The 20161-nt window shown below is 38.0% G+C and overlaps 1 protein-coding gene across 3 annotated transcripts in view; it reads left to right on the forward strand.

Moving 5' to 3' along the window:
* Positions 1–20161, forward strand: part of gmds (GDP-mannose 4,6-dehydratase) — an 80192-nt gene that overhangs the window by 6691 nt on the left and 53340 nt on the right. The window contains exons 2-5 of one of the 3 annotated variants that reach the window (XM_026944678.3): positions 4860–4904; positions 5231–5318; positions 6861–6884; positions 7933–8042. In XM_026944678.3, coding sequence (XP_026800479.1) covers positions 4860–4904; positions 5231–5318; positions 6861–6884; positions 7933–8042 — 267 coding nt within the window. The remainder of the gene's footprint in view (positions 1–4859; positions 4905–5230; positions 5319–6860; positions 6885–7932; positions 8043–20161) is intronic. The other 2 variants (XM_026944679.3, XM_026944680.3) reach the window with 2 other exon arrangements.

Consider the following 20161-nt stretch of genomic DNA (forward strand, 5'->3'; position numbering starts at 1 on the left):
GACAGTGCTCTCCATTACCATCATCAAAACTCCAACTGAGGAAATATCTTTGGGTGGAATGGTAGTCTGTCCCTGCAGTACAGTTCCAGAGACGTGCAGAATCATGCATTAAAGCTGTACTGGAAGCTTGTGGTGGCCAAACACCTTATACACTTTTTTTCTTTTTTTCCCCCACTTAATGTGTTACCTGTCTTATATGGCATATTTGTATGTGGATAATTGCTGTCACTTTACACTTTCTCGTGAAGGCAAATACTCATGGTAGATTTCCGGAAGGTTATTTTGAGCAGACTTGTTTAGTAAGTTTTATAGATAGTTTTATAGATAACGCTGATGTTACTTGTTTGTGTGTAAGCTTGTACGTGTCTATGTGACGAATTAATACACTCTTACACGGATTTTATGGTAATTTCCAAAAGTCACGAACATGATTAAAAGGACTGAGGTGGTGTTGATTGTGTTTCAAGTATGTTGGCTCTGATTTTATTTTATTTTTTTTTTTCCATTTTATTTTTTTTTTTAAAAGCCATGTGGGGTGAAGAAACCCACACTGACACACAATTGCACTTCTTCTTAACCACATGGTTTCACAGAGAGAGAGATTTAACTGTGGACTGGATGAGAAACAGTATCAGAGAGAGACGTGTGTACTGTGATTGGAATGTTGTGACTGTATTGGTTTCCTGTCTGAGTCTCTAATCGGCGGGAAACAGACCACATTTCCCAAAAGTCCCAGCGTGCTGATAAACTCCATTTATCATAGAGGATCATGGGTCCACGCTAGTAACGGTCACACACTCGCATAGGTGGGTAGTTTGCTAGTAACGGTCACACACTCACAAATGTGGAACAAGGCTGCACTGATATTGCATAGCATAGCCCTGGGACTGACGCATGTGAGATTTGTGTTTTAATACTCATTTGCCTTTTTCGTACAAAGCTGCCCAAGTAGGAAGCAAATGCATGCGTACATGCACTCACGCACGCACGCACGCACGTATGCACAATCACTCACACACACACACACACACACACACACACACACACACACTTCAATTCAATTTTATTTGTATAGCACTTTTAACAATGACCATTGTCACAAAGCAGCTTTACAGAAATATATAAATTCAAGATATTAATTTTAAACTTATAAATTTACGCTTAATGAACAAGACAGAGGCAACAGTGGCGAAGAAAAACTCCCTGAGATGACATGAGGAAGAAACCTTGAGAGGAACCAGACTGCATCTGGGTGACACTGAATAGTGCAATTATAAATTACACACACAAACGCACACACACTGTGGTGATTTAAATATTAATCTTGCTTTTATGCGTGTACACATTTAATGAACAGTTACTTAAATATATGAGTTATAAATGCATTTTGATGATTTGTGTTTAACTTGTTTTTCTTTGTGTGACTTGAGATTGAGAGTGTACGTGACCATTAGGCAGTAAGAGCAAGAGCTTCTCAGAGACATTGCAGGTGCCTTATGAGTTATGAGTTGCATCCAAGGCCATCCATGCTCACCATGTCTTGTTTTTGTCTTTGAAGCAGAACTCCTTGCTCTAGCAGTAGCTTTCCCTGTCATATGTGGCTGTTTTTTTTTTTTTTTTTTTTTTTTTTTTATTACCGACGAGAAGCTGAGTTCGTTGTTCTCTTTGCAAATGAATGTGTAAATCTGATGCTATAAAAAGCTCTTGTAACCTGAGCCATGATGAGCTGCACTCTGGGGGAATATGTTCTAACTCAAGGTGGTCTCCCAAGCACGTGGTATTAAGCTTAATAAAAAATATCTCGCTTGAGCAACTGGATTCTTTGTAAAGTCTATTTGAGGGAGACTCAATTGAAGGGCGATTTCCACAACACCACACACACACACACACACACACACACACACGCACACACACATATACACAGTATATATACACACCCTCTTGCACACTTTGAAATGCCAAATCACTCTCATTTTTCCCAGAGGCCATTGGGGCTGTGTCTGTATCACCCCAGCAGGAAGCAGGGGTGGAATGCCACGGCCAGAGCGGAATGTTCCAGAGCTCCAGAAAGTGCAGTTGGAAGTCTAAGAAGGAGAAACAAAGGAACGAGAGAGAAAGAGTGAGAAATGGATTAGGGGAGGGCAAGAGAAAGAGAGGAGAGTGTTTCCTCTCACACATTCCAAATGCAACCAGGGTTGTCATCAGTCTGTTTCTAATCGAGAGAGACTGCAGTTGGCCGTCATTTTCACAGATTGGATGTTAAAATCTAGATTATATTTGTACTCCTATTCTTCTTTAAGACACTTTTCTTTCTACTTTCTTTCTTTCTTTCATTCATTCATTCCTTTACAGTAACTGTTTCATCCTGGTCAGTGTTCCTGTGGATTCCGAGCTTGTCCCAGGAGCATTGGGCATAAGGCATGAATACATCCTTGATCGGACATAATTAGTTTTTTTTTTTTTTTACACTTTAAATAAAGAGACTGGTAAAACCACAGTTTTTTCACCCTTTTTTTCAAAGTACCTCTTGCTGCAGAACAAAACACAAAAGTCCATGAGGTGGAGTCAGACCTGATCCGGCACCCCTAACATGGGCAAAGTCGAGCCAAAAGTACAGGGGTGTGGAGACAACTCAGTGTGTTTCAAGCTAAAGGAGTGCGTTGTACAGTGTTGTACAGTGTTGTGTGAATTAGGGGTTGAGGTTTGGCTCTTGGACTTTTGGTTCTGCAGCAGGAATGTCTTTAAAAAAATCCCTACTGTACTACAGGCACTTAAATACACCAACAAACTCAAATATGGTGTATAATAGGATTGTGTTTTTTTTTTCTTTTTTTTTTTCCCCCTCTGCTTGCCATTTTTTATTTTTAAATATTGTGATAAAGCTTTAACAATACAAGATAACAGGCATTTCCACTATTTCTGGTTTAAGGAGAGTAAGGGAGGCATAATTATTAGCTGTGCAGTCGGGAACTGCGGCAGTCGCAAAAGCTGGATGGTGGATTTTCAAGTGATGGATATAATCATTTTACAAATAGATTGACTAATGTGTTCATGGGGCTGACATCTTCACTGTTGATGCTGCTCACAGTGTTGAGCAGGAAAGAGCCGGTAAAAAATCACTTTCTATTTATAAGCACCATTTAATATGATTTGTGATGGTGTTCTATGATATGATAAATCATGTAACAATATAATATCAATATGGTAACGTGTTAGATTAGACACTATCTTGTAGGTCTGTTTAATCCTTTGGGGACAAAATCTTCAGCTTTGGAAGAGCCGTTTTTGACATTTTTTGTGAAATTGTTTTGGGGCTTCCTAATAAATATAGCAAAATGATGTTAAATATATACGAATGTACATTCGCTGAGATTTTATCAAATCATTCCAGATTATGTCAACTGGCTTATCTCCCATTTTATTCGGGAGAAAAAAATACGGCTTTTTTTAAATATATTTTTGAGTAATAACTTGTGCGACCATGCTCCCATGTTTTTGCGAAGCTCCTACACAAGATGCTTAATAGATGGCAGCTCTGGTAATATAATCAGTGATAACGTCATTGGATATCGTAGCAATGTAATATTGTGTGGAGACAGTATTTATGGTTATACTGCACAAACTTAGTGTATAATATGTGTGTATAGTGTAAAGTGTTATGGTATCATTAGGATTGTCATTATCAAATATTTTGATAATTGATTAGTTGACCATTTCCTATGATTAATAAGTGAGTAGTGGATATCATATGGCGTCTTAAAACCTACTTGTACAGAGAACTGTTAACATTTGTTTTTTTTCTACATAAGTGCTATAAATGTATTTTTATAAAGTATGTACAGCATTTTTTTTAATAATGCATGGCTTTTCTGAACAAAAATACTTCCATATCTGTAGCATTAGTGTTTCTTGCTGTAAGAGAGACAAGGGAGAAATAAAAAAAATTGTTAATCTTAGTTTAAAATAACTTTATTAAAACTTTATTAAATAATTTCTTTGAGTTGTTATAGCTAAATTAAAATCATCCATTAAGATGTAGGCTTTAATGTTGCATTGTTATAAAAATTTTTGCATTCTTATAATAACACCTTATAGTTGTTATTGTCAGAGGTGGTTAGAGTATCAAAAAATGTTACTCCAGTAAAAGTGGGATTAGAAAGAAAAAAAAAAAGACATCAAATGTGTGACATTTTTTTTCTGGGTTTAATCAAATTCAGCTTAATTTTTTTTTAAATCAAAGTAATGCTGTTCAAAATACAGCTGAAGTGTAAACAGTAAAATTTTCCCTCATCACATCCAGATCTTTCAGTCTTCTATAGATGAGCTCATGAAGCGAAACTGCTTTCTGAAAGTGTAGTCCATTAAAAACCTTAAAAACAGCGGGCGACAGGAACAGATTAAAAACGCTCTGTAAAAACCTCAGTTTGAACATATTCACTCTGTTAGTTTCTCAGGCTGGTGTCATTTGCCGAATATTTCATTCTGTGAAACTTTGATCGATGATTCTTTATAATCATGTAGTCAATTATAATCGAGTATTTGTGACAGCTCTAGATATCATCGAGCCCTAGTGATTACTGCTCAGTATAAGTGAGAGCTGACCCAACATGCTTGGCCTTAGGATGACCTCAAAGAGGCTAGATTCCCAAAAAACAACCTGTGTGTGATCGTAAGTGTATTGCTCCAGACGTTTGGGTTCTGTGCTGTAGGATTTCTATTTCTAATTCAGTAAGAAACAGCCATTGTTCTGCTTATACTCATCATTTGTGTCAGAAAGAGACCATTTTTCTCTGTGAGTTCTGATGAATCTGTCTCATACTCTGTGTTTGTCTGTGTGTGTGTGTGTGTGTGTGTTTCAGGATGGATCATACTTGGCAGAGTTTCTCCTGAAGAAAGGATATGAGGTGAACATGACAACATCTATTGCACCGTGCATTAAAGCACCTCTGTGCTTACACACTTACTCACACACACCCTCATTCGGCTGTCTTTGGTCATTGCAGTTTCTTGGAATATTTACATCAAACAAACTTTGGATAGTTACAGTGGACAAAAAGGTCACACTAATTCGCCAGAAAGTTTCCTTTAGGTTACTGAGGTTAGGGTTATGGTCAGATTTAAGTGTAGTAACTAGCGTCATTAATAATTAATTCATTAATAATTATGTCAGTAGAAGGTCCTAGTAAGACAAGTGTGTGTGTGTGTGTGTGTGTGTGTGTTTTGTGTGCAGGTTCACGGGATCCTGCGCAGGTCCAGCTCCTTTAACACTGGCCGAATTGAGCACCTTTACCATAACCCTCAGACACACACGGAAGGAAGTGAGTGATACACGTATATGCAAACTTTTCAATGACATTACACTTAATTTTAATTTAATTTACTTCTGGGTTTTTAACAACACTGCGCTTGGCATTACTCAGCGCCTCAGACATTTATAGATTAGTGGTATGTGCTTTTACAGTGAAAGCTAATTTTCTAATTTAGAAATTTCTATATTTTTGAAATTAGGGCTGCACAATATAACAAAATTATCGAAATATTGCAAATGTTAATATCGTGCTATGCATATCACAAGGGCTTGTCATAACTGAGTGGTTTTAATACTTCAAAAAGTTATGATAAGCCAGAGTTTTAGGGTGACACATATAGCAGAGAATTATTTCTTTTCCTTAAAAGTACAGGAATCATGTATGTTAGTTTTGTCATTTTCAGTTTTTAAAATATATGTATATATAAAAAATTTAAAAACTGATTTTACACGCTTTTTGCAAAATTGAAATTGATTTTACGCACTTGTAGCATTATCGTCCCGCACATCGCATTATTTAACAAGTTATTGCATATCGTGTTTTTCTTCAATATTGTGCAGCTCTACTTGAAATGCACCTTTTATGTGTTTAAAACCAGGGCCTCATTTATCAGCCATGCGTTTCAACCTCATTTATCAACTGTGCATAGTTTTGTGCGTTAACTGTGTATACACCTTGCTATGCATTGAATGGGATTTATCAAGTTTTGCTTATGCATGAGGATGTGCGAATATTCCCTCACGCTCCTGACAATTCGAATGCAAGAACCGTGCATTTTTCACAATTTCAAACAATTTCAAATTGTGGGAAATAGAATGCACACATATACTAATAATATATACAGTTGTGTGTGTATGTATGTGTACATATATCGGTCATATAAGCCATCATCTTTAGACACACTCCTTGTTGTCTGAAACTAGCAGTACCATGAGCAAGCGACTGTGTTTTTAACAGGAAGTTGTTTACCATATATGGTGATTTGAGGGCATTTCTTTATGTAAATGAGTGTGGCCATACACAAGCACATCACCTTAGCATGTGTGGGATTTTTCACTGGCCATCGCCATTGTACAGCTGTGTGTACGCACGTGTGATAAATACCAACAGGCACAAATTTAGTATTGGTTTTACGCATGCTTTGATAAATGCGACCCCTGGTCTTTTACTGTGAAGAACGGTGAACATTTTGACATTTTATAGTTATCAAAGTTTCAGAACATTTATTTATGAAGTAATTGGGGATATTACTCAAATCTATAATAATAGTAAGAGTAGCAATAGTAGTAGTTGTAGTTGTTGTTGTTGTTATTATTTTATTAATGTTATTGTTATTGATTACATCAAACTCAAATGGTATAAGGTTGTCCAAGTATAAAAGCAGCTCTTGTTTAAACACTGAATTTAAAATTTATGTGATGTGATTGCAAGCCAGCTTTGTGTTTTTAAAAACCCAGAAGTGTACAGTAAGGTGCAATTCCTCTGTAATGTAACTTTACTGTTGGATAATATGTGAAATGTTTAATAGGCACTAACTATACCACATATCAGCAGGTTCTGCCGATTCAGCAGGGTGTAAGTTATTTGTTTAATTAATATACTCTTCAGCGGATCTCTTTCTTGATTGCATAAAATCTTGTATGTCTGGTTTTCATGACTTTAATATTATGGAACAAACTCACTGTTTAAAGATATGGCTTAGTAACCGACTGAAATTGAAGTACGTCATGAAAACCAGACTTTGTGCTGTTCCACTTTGCAGATGGGTAGCTGGGATTTTTTTTTTTCCTGCCAATCAGCGAAATAGCTTTCACTGTCGAACAAATGGAGAGGATCTTTGTGTTGTTGTATATAGGATTGACATGACTTCTGTCCTTTTTCCTTGATAGTGAATGAGACTGTGCTGGGAGTGGATGTATGTATATGCATTAAGGCTGCAAATCTATGTTTTATTCAAGCAGTACTAAAAGTACCGATACCATTGGGTGTGAGGAGTGTCCATCGCAGGGCTCCATGCGCGCGCACACACACACACACACACACACACACACACACACACACACACACACACACACACATTACACTCTTATTCACACCTAGGGGCAATTTAGCCTAGCCAGTTTGGCTACAGTCATGCTTTTGGACAGTGGGAGGAAACCCGGAGAACCTGCAGGAAACCTTTACAGACATGGGAGAACATGACCCTGGAGATCCTCCAGACCCTGGAGCTGAGAGGTGGTCAATTAGCAAAGATCACCGGTATCACAGTTGATTGTTTACTTAAAAATTTTCGATCTCAATTACAGTATAACAAATGATAATTGTTCAACTGTATATGAAGCTGTCAACTTGGCCAACTTTATGTTTCTTCTATGAATAGAATCAGATTTAATAATTAACTCTCCAACTCTTTCAAGCTTTTTTCTATTTCATTTGTCTGTAATTTATTCTTTGCTGTTTTCGTGGTGAATACCTGTTTTCCCATCTTGTCAAAATTCATCATGCCACTAAGATATTAATTCTAATAGAAAACATTGTCCTTCATGATTAATTAGACTTGTATATTGTGTGTGTGTGTGTGTGTGTGTGTGTGTGTGTGTGTGTGTGTGTGTGTGTGTTGTAGACATGAAGTTGCACTATGGGGACCTAACTGACAGCACTTGCCTGGTGAAAATTATCAATGAAGTCAAACCCACAGAAATCTACAACCTGGGAGCACAGAGTCATGTTAAGGTACAATCACATCCTAGCAATCTTCCATTTTAATCTTAATTTATTGAGTGTGTATTTCAAAGTGATATACAGATTCTCTTTGTCTATTGACTGTTATACACCAACATCAGCTATGACACACACACTCTCACACAAGTAACTTTTTAATGACTGCTGGGTGTGTGAAGTGAACCAGTGACCCAGTCCGGTAATAGTTATGAAGAGTGGGCGAGTATGTACATAAGTTTTTTCTTCACTCTTTTCCCATGTTTGCTCCTCATGTCCAGAATTTTGGAAGGTAGTCAGGAGGCTGTTAGTCAGTGGGTTGGTCAAGAGATGAATGCTTCTGTGTGTGTGTGTGTGTGTGTGTGTGTGTGTGTGTGTGTGTGTGTGTGTGTGTGTGTGTGTGTGTGAGCAAGACAGAGAACCTGTGTGGGTGCTTTCTTAGGCAGTGAGCAACAGGAACAAAGTCTATTGAGTGTCCTAGAGAAGGATGGGCTTTTAAGGGGAAAAAGGACTGACAGGATGTGGTGAGTTATGACTGAAGCACTGATATTTCCCAGTAAGCCCTTTATTGATCAGTGACCTTAGATGAATTCTTTCTTGGTGGGCTCTCTCTGTTCAAAACACATGGCCTAATTATATCTCAGCAGGAAACTGAACAACAGGTTTTAGAATTACGACAAAGATTAGAATAACGTGTAAATTTAAATGAAGTTCAAATGAAGAACATAATAGTGATACTAAGCTCATAGAGCATTAATCTCAACATGTAAGTATGGAATAAAACGTGAGGTGCGCTGTTACAGGAAACAATAAACGACTGGGTGATGTTATGTACACTGACATGAAGCAGAGTTGGTTATTTTCCAATAACAGCATGTGGTGAAGAGTTTTATTTCTTTTAAACCACAGCATTTTGCTAAGTTGTACATTTTATCTATTTGTAGTTACATTTAAATGTTGTGGAACCTCCATACAACAAGTTAGTTCTTGTTATCACTTAACAAGCAATAAATACTCATTCCGTCACTAGCCTCTTTTTTTTTTTTTTTTTTTTAAAATTTCTTGAAGTTAACGAGACAAAAAATGCAGCTTGTCATGTTACTAAGAAACCCGCAAAAGCGCGAAGTCTTCTGTCCTGGAGATTTTCCTGTCTGACAACTTAAAGGAAAAAAAAAACCACTAAATAAACATCTCCTCACAGAAAACTTCATCATCAACAATTGCACTGTTTTTGTAATCTGTTTTTGTGGAGGGTTCCCCAAGCAAGTCTCTGTGTAAGTTGATACCAAAGACATTATAACTTATTAGAATGAGTGCATTAATATAACTTGTGATTTGCCTCACAAATGGCATTACTGTCAGAGCTCTACTGTAAAAGAAAATTAATCAACATGTTCTGACCAATCAGATTTGAGAATTCAATAGAGCTGTGGTATAATAAAAAATGAAAGTGGGCTAATTAACAACCCTTCTATTCCCACTATTATACTAAGAATGCCTTATTATCATTCTTTTCTCGCTTTTAATCATTACTTGTGGGATGGCCTACGGGATAAACCCTTCACATGGTGAAATTTTCTACAACATATACTACTGGTTTTCCTGAACAGAAATATTATTCCCTTAGTGTACAGCATTTTAATGTCTAGTTATTCCAAAACGTGATGAAGGAGAAATTTGCATTTAAACTTTCCATTCCAGTTCCACTGAAAGACACCAACACACTGGATGTCTAAAAGCAAACACTATTTATTGATTTAATTTGAATTTAATATGCAATTAATAAATGATAGTGTCGTTACACCTGCCTTTATTCTTAGCCTACATCTGTTTTTTTTATTATTGTGTTTGTTAAACTGCCTCTTTAGCTACCTAACGATCCTTGCAGAAAGCCTGCGCAAGTTTAGAAAGTTTAAATAAAAACATTTTTACACTCCTGTGGTGAAATATTTACACCGATCAGCCATAACATTAAAACCACCTGCCTAATATTGTATAAGTCCCCCTTGTGCTGCCAAAACAGCTCTGACCCGTTGAGGCATGGACTCCACAAGACCTCTGAAGGTGTGCTGTGGTATCTGGCATCAAGACGTCGGCAGCACATCCTTCAAGTCCTGTAAGATGCGAGATGGAGCTTCCATGGATCGGGCTTGTTTGTCCAGCCCATCCCACAGATGCTTGACATCCCACAGATGCTCGAGACCTGGGGAGTTTGGAGGCCAAGTCAACACCTTGAAGTCATTGTCATGTTCCTCAAACCATTCCTGAACAATTTTTGCAGTGTGGCAGGGCACATTATCCTGCTGAAAGAGGCTACTGCCATTAGAGTATACTGTTGCCATGAAGGAGTGTACATGATCTGTAACAGTGTTTAGGTAGGTCGTATGTGTCAAAGTAACATCCACATGAATGCCAAGACCCAAGGTTTCCCAGCAGAACATTGCATAAAGCAAAAGCATCATGCTGCCTACACCGGCTTGCCTTCTTCCCATAGTGCCTCCTGGTGCCATCTCTTCCCCAGGTAAGAGAAGCATGCGCACCTGGCCCTCCACATGATGTAAAAGAAAACGTGATTCATCAGACCAGGCCACCTTCTTCCATTGCTCCATGGTCCAGTTCTGATTCTCACGTGCCCATTGTAGGTGCTTTCAGCGGTGGACAGGGGTCAGCATGGGCACTCTGACTGGTCTGCAGCTATACAGCCCCATACACAGCAAGCTGCAATGCACTGTGCGTTCTGATACCTTTCTATCATAGCTAGCATTAACTTTTTCAGCAGTTTGTGCTACAGTAGCTCTTCTGTAGGATCGGACCAGACAGGCTAACCTTCGGCCCCACACGCATCACTGAGCCTTGGGCTGTCGCCGGTTCACTGGTTGTTCTTTCTTGGACCACTTTTGGTAGGTACTAATCACTGCATACCTGGAACACCCCACAAGCCCTGCCGTTTTGGAGAATCTCTGACCCAGTCATCTAGCCATCACAATTTGGCCCTTTGGAAAGTCGCTCAGATCCTTACACTTGCCCATTTTTTTCTGCTTCCAACATATCACCTTCAAGAACTGACTGTTCACTCGCCTCCTAATGTATCCCACCCCTTGGCAGGTGCCATTGTAATTATTCACTTCACCTGTCAGTGGTTTTAATGTTATAGCTGATCGGTGTATGTACGATGAAAGCACATATGGGTGTCATGGTCAGGTATACACAAACTTTTGGCCATATAGTGTATGTTATAGGAAGCAAAACCCATTTTTGGCTGTTTGCAAGAATTCAGCGGCGGTGAGATCTGAATAGTCTTCACAAACCACTACATATGTGTTATACACTACATACAATAAACTATGTCCTGGAGTTCCTAGTACTGCATTCTGCATTTAACAGAAATGATTACTCTATGGCAGTGGTTCTCAGACTGGAGGATGTGGTGGAATGTGGGCTGCATTACATCTCAGAAGATGTACTGCTACTTGGTAATGATTAACTTTGTCAGTTTATTACATCTGTTTTATGCATCAACTAATTACATTTTCTTTTGCCAAAATATAAAAGTGGTATGTGTTTATAAACAGTAGACCGTTTTAAATATTTTTCTAATTAAATACATGCCGACCAATGACGATTCACAGCCATCCTCAAAGAAAACAGATTGAGAATCATGGTCATATGGTACCTCACATTATTAACCCACGCCAGAACAGCCACCACAGGAGGACAAATACATTTTAAAATCTAAAATACCTGTTTTATATCTGCAGTGTAGCACCCTCTCTCTGTGCTTCATGTAAAACTAAATACAGAGTAAAAGCTAAATCAGATTTGTATGAAAGTTCAGTTGCTACTGTTGTTACTGTTTAATGTTAACACTGGAGTGGCTTAGGAAATGACATCACCACCATACCACCTCCAGAAAAGTCCCTAAATTTTCACAGGAAGTATGTTGAGAAGCACACACAGGTATTCAAGCAAGATATGGAAAGCTCTGGACTGGGTTAGTAAGAAAAATATGGCATGATATGATTGTGGATAAGTGGATCCACTGGTGGGCATACCCAGAGTGCCTTTTAATGACTTCAGGAGAAATTCAAATACAGACTTCAGGAGAAATTCGGGATTAAGTGTAATGTTTGTTTGCCTTGTGGGCTGCTGAACCTGTTTAGTCTGGTTATATTTAAGCAATATCACACAAGCAATAGTGCAGTTATAGTGAATATTCAGTATATATAAATATTGGTTTTATAAAAAAGTTCTAGAAATTAATATCGAGTAAGTGACATTTCAGACACAATATGACCAAATGTTCTGTTTATTTTTGCCCCCCGCTAGTGGAAATAAATCCTAACGAAGCCACACTGTCTTTATAACACGTCGGATAGCCGGCAAGCTAGCTCGCATTGATTTGTGAAATTTGGCATCCCTTCTTCCTTTTCATCTTCATCTGACGAGCTTTCATATTTTAGGTCAAAAGTTATATTCCTGAAAAGTATCATTTGCCTTGTGCACTAATGATGTCTCTAACACTACTGTAGTAACAGTTTGGAACTAGGAAGGGGAATTTTATGGGGTGATTACAGATGAGTGGAGTGATACACACATGAACTAACTGTTGTATAATTAGGCTTAAGTGTAGTGCAGCTAGGATCAGCATGACCGTCAGTAACAGCGGGGAAAAGTCTAGAAAAAGAGTCTTCTATGGAGGTGCTTCTAAGATAAAATTCATATGTCCTTAAAATCCATAGTATGAAAATACATTTAAAGCTGCCACATGATTCTGTGCAATAGGACACAATTGTCTGTTGTGATGGGGGGAGAGAGAGAGAGAGAGAGAGAGCTGTACAGTGCTGAAGGTGATTCATTTAATTATGTTTCTAAATAATAGTAATAAAAATGGCGTGTGTGGTGTCAGTCTGTACTTTATTTAGTCAATGTTTTCTCCCAGCTTTTTGCCTCATGCACACAATTTTCAAGCCCTATCAGTTGAAATCGCAAAATCTTGCACATGTAGAATTTTCGTAAGTGTATATTCTATGTAGTCATGTATCAATAGTGGAATTATAACTACTTTTATGTAAGACTTGTATAAATGCAGCTGCAAATACTTAAACTACTTTTACTACGGTGTTGTTCACTTTTGTTTTATTGTGGTGTGACAGCATGACAACTGCTAGTAACGGCTTAACGGCTCAACAGCTGAGTTGTGTTAAAAGATGAATAATTAATCTCTCGGTGCCTGTAACATCTGTATGTGAATGAGGTGAGCAGTGCGAGACAGCAGCTGTACAGTATCTAAAGCATGAACTCACTGGAAAGCCGTCACAGTCCAGAGTAACTGAATGGGGTAAAAGAGAAGTGACGTGAATAATTCAGGCGAGGTGGAACTGCTTTGTAGTGAGGTGTGATGAAATAATGATGATAATTTATGTTGTGGACGAATAAGTGCTTTTAATATCCTACCTTGTGTGCAACCTGTTGTGCGATGGTGGTGATGGAAGCGAGAGTTCTGTTCTCAGCATGTTTCTCAGCACGTTGCTCTGTCCCTTTAGAGATGTTGTTCGGTAGACAGTTTAGAATAAACTCGCAGGTCAAGCCTAGCCTTTATTTAAAAAGAGTTTTCAGTGGAGAATCAGTTCTAACACTAATCAGGGATGGACAAATCACCAGCCTGGGTGCCTGGAACCAACAGATTTTGAGTCCATACTATTAGTTTTTAATTCGTAATTCCTTAGCAGATGAGTAGGTTTAACTACCAGAGAAAGAATATAAACGTAACGCACTTCGCAGTGACTTACCTCAGTGTCGTAGCTACAGTATAGTGTGTGTTTCCAAATCTCACCGCCTGCTACACTACATGAAACGGCCGAGGTGACACCTGGCTGCTGTGCAAATGTTGTTACTTATTGGATTAATTAGTGTGTACAGGAGAAAATGATCTTTCCAGACTGAGGAACATGCAGGTATATGGAAACAGTGAAGAAACTAAGCAAAATGCACAATAAAAGCTGCACAATTCATCACTTTCAACCACATACAACCCAAATACCCAAATACAACCACATCTCATAGCCTCAGTGTTCAGCAGCGACTTGGTGATGTTTTGTCAGGGTCAGAACATGATGTGCTACACCAGAAACTTTATCAGTAAATGATAAATACTGTGGCTGCACAGGGAATTGATGTACTTTTTAATAGGAATGCAGTGATACCACTGAGTATGAGTGATTTTGGCTGCTCACTGATATACAAATGAGTAACTTACTTAGAATTTTAAGAGTTACCAGAATCCCCTGGCAACAGCCGTGCCCACTGAGCAAATTCTCACTTCAGTAATTACTGAAACATTTTGCCAAACTGTCATGAAGAGGGTGCTGATACAACAGACCGGATGTATTTATAAAAAAAAAAAAAAAAACCATAAAGAAGAGCTTGTCTGGTCTCGAGCCTTCATTACTAAGCCTGGTTTGCAAACTCTAATTACAAAACCTTTCATGTATAACCCTGACATGGGACAGTGAATAACCTGTATACTTGTGTTTATTTCATTTCCCATGCTGGTGTAAATATCACCGCTGTATAATATGCTTTTCAAGTGCACACTGTATGGAATGTGTGGTTTTATGATTTCAGTGGATTTCTATGGAGCTTCCGCTTCACTCAAACGCACGAGTGGGGGAAAAAAATAGACACGAATCATAAAACAAGGGCAGCGCTTCATCCAGCGTGGCTTGAAATGCTTTTTAAAACGGAATTGAATGATGTCTTTACATGACATGTCCGAATTGTGAACTAGCCTTTAATATAATCAATCAGGGATGTCGGAGAAGATTTTATTTAGATCTGTTTGTTTTCCTGGTTTAAAAAGGGGTCATGAAAAGCCCACATAAGTACGCATGCACATACACTACATTTTCTTTTGTGTTCACTGTGTCAGAATTGCTTGTTATCAATGACCGGTAGCGCCGATCATCCAGAACAGCATACTGGATAAGAGCTTTTATTTTCACTCACCCAGCATTGTCTAGAGAGATTTTTATTCTCTCCTAGCCTCCATCTTTCTTTGCTGTTGTGCGCCACTAGCACTTACTTCTTGTGCTGAGTTTTATGTTACGTATTAAGATGTTTTTATCAGGTTACTTTTATCATAAGGAGATGCTGTAGTTCCTCCTCTTGGTATATTCACAGAGTGCAGTTTGCAGTCTGCTTGGTTTTGATTGCCATCATTAATCATGAAAAAAGTCCAGATTGCTGTCATTGTAGCGCAGCAAACTGCACAAGGCTTGCAGCACATAGTGTGACGTGGTTTCGGATGTAGGTATCAGTGCAATTTTTACAGGTACATGAGTGTGTAAGTGAGCATGGCATCAAGCTGATTCCGGTTTCGGTATCAATGCATCCCTACTTATAAAATCATCTGTGCTGTAATCTTTTATCACTTGATTATAGTGTGTATCCTGACTGCAGGAGTGACTAGGGCTTTGAACACACATTTCCTGGTCTGACCCATAGGGGCCAGCAGAGTGTTGCTCTTGTGTGTGTGTGTTTGTGTGTGTGTGTGTCTGCGCGTGTGTGCGCCCAGCAAGTACTTCTCTGTAGAGGAAGAAAGATAATAGCAAATAGGATTATTTTTCCCTATTACAAACGTAAACCTTTTTTTCCACTACATTTACTGTATATGCTTTTTTCCTCCATGTTGTGTGTTTTTTTTTTTTTTTTTTTTTTTTTTTTTAAAAACTTAGTGTGGTTAGAGTGTACAGACGATGTGTACAAAGAGGCCGCTGGCTGTGCTAAATCCCAGGATAAAGTGTACTGTGGTGTATCTTGGTGGTGGGCATAGACTCAACAGTGTGTGTGCACAAATCCCACGTTGCGCTGAGTGGCGGCTGTTTGTTTGGCTCAGATGGATATTTTTTTTTCCTAACAGCATTTCAGGGTCTGTTTGCATCGGGATTAGAAGTGTGAAGGCTAGGAGATTGAAGAACAGCTCCGGTGGTTTGTGTAGTTTATAGTGAAGTGAAATACTTCATACTTCAAACGAGTCATTATCATATGACATTGATATTTCTATAAATAATGTCCCAGTATGCCTTATTTATATAAACTTTCTATAACACTCAGGTGTTGTGAGGAATAACAGGTAGTTTTGTAACAGGAATCAACTTTATTATTTCTCAGGACAGGAACATGTAGCTGGTTGGAGGTTAAAAAATATTTTTTGTTCCAACTTGTACATTTTTCTTCATGCTCCTATTTAATTTTTGTAGCTGTTAAATATAAATAGATTTGAAACCAGAGTTCATGAATATTATGATGCATTTTGTGAAAATGTCATATGTCATGAGGTGATGAATGATCTCACCGTGCTGCACAGCTCATTTAGAAATGTATTCCTAAATTAGTTAAAGTATTTATAATATGGCAGTCATGGCCAACCTGTACAACTACACCACGTTATTAGGAGTGATTCATTTTATAATTAAAGAGTGAAACACACACACACACACACACACACACACACACACACACACACTCTTACTGCATTAACTTGCGTGTGTGTAAATCAGTCTTACCTTGGCTGATGTCATTACTAACAAATGAGGCCTTATTCAGAAGAATGACATCACATCACCACAACCAGATTAAAAACACGATTTATTGTGGCACTGCAAAAACCCACACATGCTGATTTATTTCGTTGTGAAAGACATGAATCACATAGGCCAGTTCATGTTCCATGGGGGCCTGACAGACTTTCTGTGATTTATTCCCAGTCAGTGTGCTCCCTCTTTTATCACACTAAATTCACGTTAAATGTGCCATCAGCCTGACATCCACGTACGTTGCTGGGACTTTTTCACTCCAGCTTGTTCCTGCATGCACCCCCTGGCCTAGGAATGCCTCCTCCAGCTGCAAATAATGCAATCGCTCCATATGTTCTGCACGATCCCGACAGTTCTGCTGGTTTTACATTACTTCAGTTGTATATTTTTTGAAATGTAATATGCCACTTTATGCTGTAAAAATGTCACGTCTTGGTAAGCGCAGTGAGTCGAGAGCATTTCAGCTTTAGTAGTGGGATGAGGTTCCGCCAACGGTGGTGGTGAAGGAATGCACCGAAATGGAGGATAGGTGTTCTCTAATGACAAGCGCACACCTTTAAGATTTTATCGCTCATGACAGATTTATGTGCAAGCGTCGATCGTGTTCTTCGCGCGCTGCACCATGTGTCATGATGACTAAATATGTCTAATAGTCCATCAGTGTCAAGCTTTTGGGAAACTACGCAGAGGATTTGATTTACAGCACACAGACTTTTGGGACTGCCACGTTCTTTACAGAAATGTGTGCACACATTCTCTCGCTTACACACACACACACACACACACACACACACACACAAGCAGTTTTGATTGAGTATGTCTGAAAAGTTATTCTGTAGTGGGGGTATATCTGGGAGTAAACTGACACATTCCTGTCACGAATCCATCGCCTCAAGCAGCTCACGCTTTTTGGAGAAAAATCCTGAGGTTATTTCTATAATAGCTCTTAGCGTGAATAATACATACATAATACACACAAAGACTGTGTCTGAGAAAAGATGATTTACATTACAATAATATGCAACAATTTAAAAATTTTTTATATCCTTACACTGAGTTGCTGGTTTATTAGATATCATGACCTAATTAACTGACTATTTAACTTTAATATATACTTTTGTTTTCTTATTATTACACTCCACTCACACTAGCATAAAGATGAAAGATAAGATGTGCTTTTATGTCTTAAAGCTGTTAATTTTACAGAAAATTATTAATGTGCATAAATAACATCCATCTACTCTTAATTTGCTATTGACTCAAAACCTATATTATGAGGGAAAAGTTGAAAGTGCAACATTATTCAGAGTAACAGTCCTCACTACAGTTCTAAACTAATAAATAAACTGGTTAATTTTGGTTGCATATTTAAAGATCATAACTTCTCATATTTTTTGCGATTTTGAACACTGCATAAAAAAATCTTAGCAAGTGAAAATATCTTGAATTTAGTTGATTTTATATAGTATGAGATTATAATAAAAATAAAAAATAAGATTATTAAGCCTAGACATTTTTAATAATGTTTTGAAGTTGTATTATTTCATAACAAGAAATATATTAAATTCACCTATATTCAACATATTTTCACTTTATTATCATTATCATGAGAATCCTTTTCATCTTTGACCACACTGCTGGGAGAACATGTTTATTTTGCTTGTACTCTGAGTGACATGGCAGGGTTTTTTTTTCCCTTTCTTTCTACTCCAAGTCTCATGTAATAAATAACTCTCAATAAATAACTCCTCTGTAATGGCAGTCTTATCTATTAATATATACACTATATTGCGCAGTCCTTTAAATTGTAGCATTAAAAAAAAAAAACTTTATTTGCTTTTGGTCATTGAGCCATGAAACTACGTAGCTGCAAACTGCTCTAAAATATTTTTTTGTCTTGGTTCACTGCGTCCCCACAAAAAAAAAAAAAAAAAGAGGAAAGTTTATCGCACCTGAACTCTATTAGCTAAAAGTGCAGCTGTGCAGAAACAGTCTCGTGTTCAGCCGGTCTCTTAGCCCTCAAATAGCCCCTGAATAATGCATGTGAACTGTTTCGGCATTACCCTTCGAGAAGGTTTCATTCAGGATTTTGCTTTCTTTGTAACATTTGCAGTTTTCAAAGTTCACGATTTGTAATTTTCTTTTCTTTCAGGTCTTTCAGGTCTCTCTGGCTCTGCAGTAGTAGATAACTTACTCACTAATATCAACAATAATTACTTATATGAAAGCAAAATCAAAATTTTTATATTTGTTATCACATTTTCTGGGTTATGTCATGTAATGTAAGTCTCAATATTACAAACAATATTTCACAATATTAAAAACAACAATAATAATAATAATGATAATAATAATGATAAGAAAAGAAACAGATGTGTAAATTTCCATTAAGCTCTTAATAGAGTCCTGCTTTTTTTGTGGCTGAGTCAAAGAGCATTGTGTTTTTTAAGTAGTGCACTACATACATTCCACTACCATTATGTTATACTCTATGTAGTGAGCATATAAATTGTGAGCATTTGGGATTCAGCCTTTTCACTTTTGTTGGACGGTCTTTGTCTGTGGCAGTGTAAATTTTATTATTAATAATTGAATACATTTGAATGAATGAAAATTTGTACTTTTTAGAGGAACTGTACATCCCTATTAGTACTTTTTGTTCATACTTTGTGTGTATGAATAAGGATTTTAGGCATAGAAGTGAGGTGCTGAATGTCATAGAAGTCGAGATAAAGAGATCAAGGTTTGAAACAGAATCCTCTTAATCGTATTACATGAATAAATTGCAAACACTTCCACAATCCAGCTATATAAATAGCAAAGCTATATATAAGATTTGTTCTCATCTGAGCTCTATTATTAAGTTGTCACACTGGAAAATGGACTGGACCCACCGGATTGCACAGGAGTGTGTGTACCTCTCCGCATAATAGATAGTTGTATTTGGGGCACAGCAACGGCGGCATAGTCGAATTCCTGCGCCGTGATGCTGTGGGGGATTTCAGCACGAACGCCGCTTAGCCTGTCAGTGTGCTATCGCTGTTTGGTGTGCACATAACTGCTCTGACACACAGTTAACCACACAATAGCTCCTCTCATTCTTTCAAACTTCTAACTGACAGCACCTGTCAACTGAGATGACACAACATGCCCTGTGTGTGTATATGTCAGAGTGAGAGGTAAGCTGGTTAAAGGGGGGGGGGGGGTTTGCTCACATGTGGAAGCTGTTAACTGCTGTCAGCACTAAGTTAACCTGCAGCAAGAGTGCACATACACACACACACACACACGCACGCACGCACGCACGCACGCACATGTGTGTGTGTGTGAGACAGAGACAAAGAGCGGGAGGACCTATACATCTCACACAGTGATCAATATTGAGAGAATTGGAGTGTGCACAAATTCTTTAAAGAGATACTCCAGAATTGCTCAACATACTCTCTAGCTACAGCAGCTGTAGTGTGTATGAAAATTATACACAAAATCTGACACATTTCTCTGTACTGAAAAAAAAAAGAATGAACACTTGTTTACTCA

Source organism: Pangasianodon hypophthalmus, chromosome 19 (assembly GCF_027358585.1).
Source record: "Pangasianodon hypophthalmus isolate fPanHyp1 chromosome 19, fPanHyp1.pri, whole genome shotgun sequence".
Taxonomy (NCBI): domain Eukaryota; kingdom Metazoa; phylum Chordata; class Actinopteri; order Siluriformes; family Pangasiidae; genus Pangasianodon; species Pangasianodon hypophthalmus.